The following is a 1,097-nucleotide window of genomic DNA, read 5'->3' as shown; positions in this document are numbered from 1 at the left end:
AAAGAGCCCACATGCCCAGAAATGCCGGCTCCCACGTGCCTCCTCCGATGCAGTCCACTGTGGGCGGGCGCGCGGGGCTGTAGGATCCACCCGCCTCGGGATCCACGGAGCTGAGTCCCCGCAGCACTCGCAGACCCCACGGCCCTTCCGCTCCGCTCGGCCTCCACCACCCTGGCCTCGAGCTGCAGCCGTTCCAAGGGCAACGGCCGTCCCTGTGGCTGGGCCGCCGGCTAGGCAATGCTGTCTCTCTTGCTGATCCTCTCAGGCCTGGGCCGGCTGATCTCCGCGGGCCCGCGTAAGTAAAGAGCCCTGCAGGAGAGGACGCCGCCTTTCCCCTTTCGCCTTTCGCAGGGCAGAGAAGCGCAGGCCAGGCTGGGGAGGGGGCCTCAGAACCGTTTACAAGTGTGGACCACAGGCTGCAGCGGGAAGCGGGGATGCCGGATGGGACCTGTAGCCCACACTTCTACCACGCAGGGCTGAGGTCACCAAGCCCTGAAGTGTCCTTGGGCAGAGCTAGGGTAAACCTCCCATACCTGGAGGAGCCGTTTCCTGGAACTGGACTGTGTGTGTGTGTGTGTGTGTGCGCGCGCGCGCGCGCGCGCGCGTGTGTGTGTGTGCGCGTGCGCGTATGCAATGGAAGTATAAAGAGTGATGAGAAAGGACGCTGTGACATGAATACACTGGGAATGTTCACATATGCTTTTCCTCATGCAGATTCTGAAACACCAGTTCTGCAAATTACAGTACCACGGAAGATCCAGACAAACACCAATGATGGCGATGTTTCAGAAACGCATGTAATTAAGAGATCACCTTTTAAAATTATGGTGTTTTGTTTTTTCTGGACTACATGGCCCCAATCAATTCATACATATCCCTTTGTGAAATTTTGTTTGTGTTCTAATTTACCGTGCTAAGGAGTCTTTTGGTCTGAATGACAGCAAGAGTTTGATATTTTTTCATTTCTCAAGTAATATATGAATGTTAAATAACTGTTTTAGGCCGGGCGCGATGGCTCAAGCCTGTAATCCCAGCACTTTGGGAGGCCGAGACGGGCGGATCACGAGGTCAGGAGATCGAGACCATCCTGGCTAACA

The 1,097-nt window shown here is 55.7% G+C and overlaps 1 protein-coding gene across 1 annotated transcript in view; it reads left to right on the top strand.

Annotated features, from left to right (window-relative positions):
* The first annotated feature begins 237 nt into the window (after positions 1–237).
* LOC105549188 (disintegrin and metalloproteinase domain-containing protein 18-like) overlaps positions 238–1,097 on the top strand; it is a 79,641-nt gene continuing 78,781 nt past the window's right edge. The window contains exons 1-2 of the mRNA XM_011993609.1: positions 238–295; positions 715–797. Coding sequence (XP_011848999.1) covers positions 238–295; positions 715–797 — 141 coding nt within the window. The remainder of the gene's footprint in view (positions 296–714; positions 798–1,097) is intronic.

This window comes from Mandrillus leucophaeus, unplaced genomic scaffold, assembly GCF_000951045.1.
Source record: "Mandrillus leucophaeus isolate KB7577 unplaced genomic scaffold, Mleu.le_1.0 Scaffold111, whole genome shotgun sequence".
In the NCBI taxonomy this organism is placed as follows: Eukaryota; Metazoa; Chordata; class Mammalia; order Primates; family Cercopithecidae; genus Mandrillus; species Mandrillus leucophaeus.
Note: the sequence above shows the minus strand (reverse complement) of the source record. Positions and strands in the feature narration are given on the sequence as shown.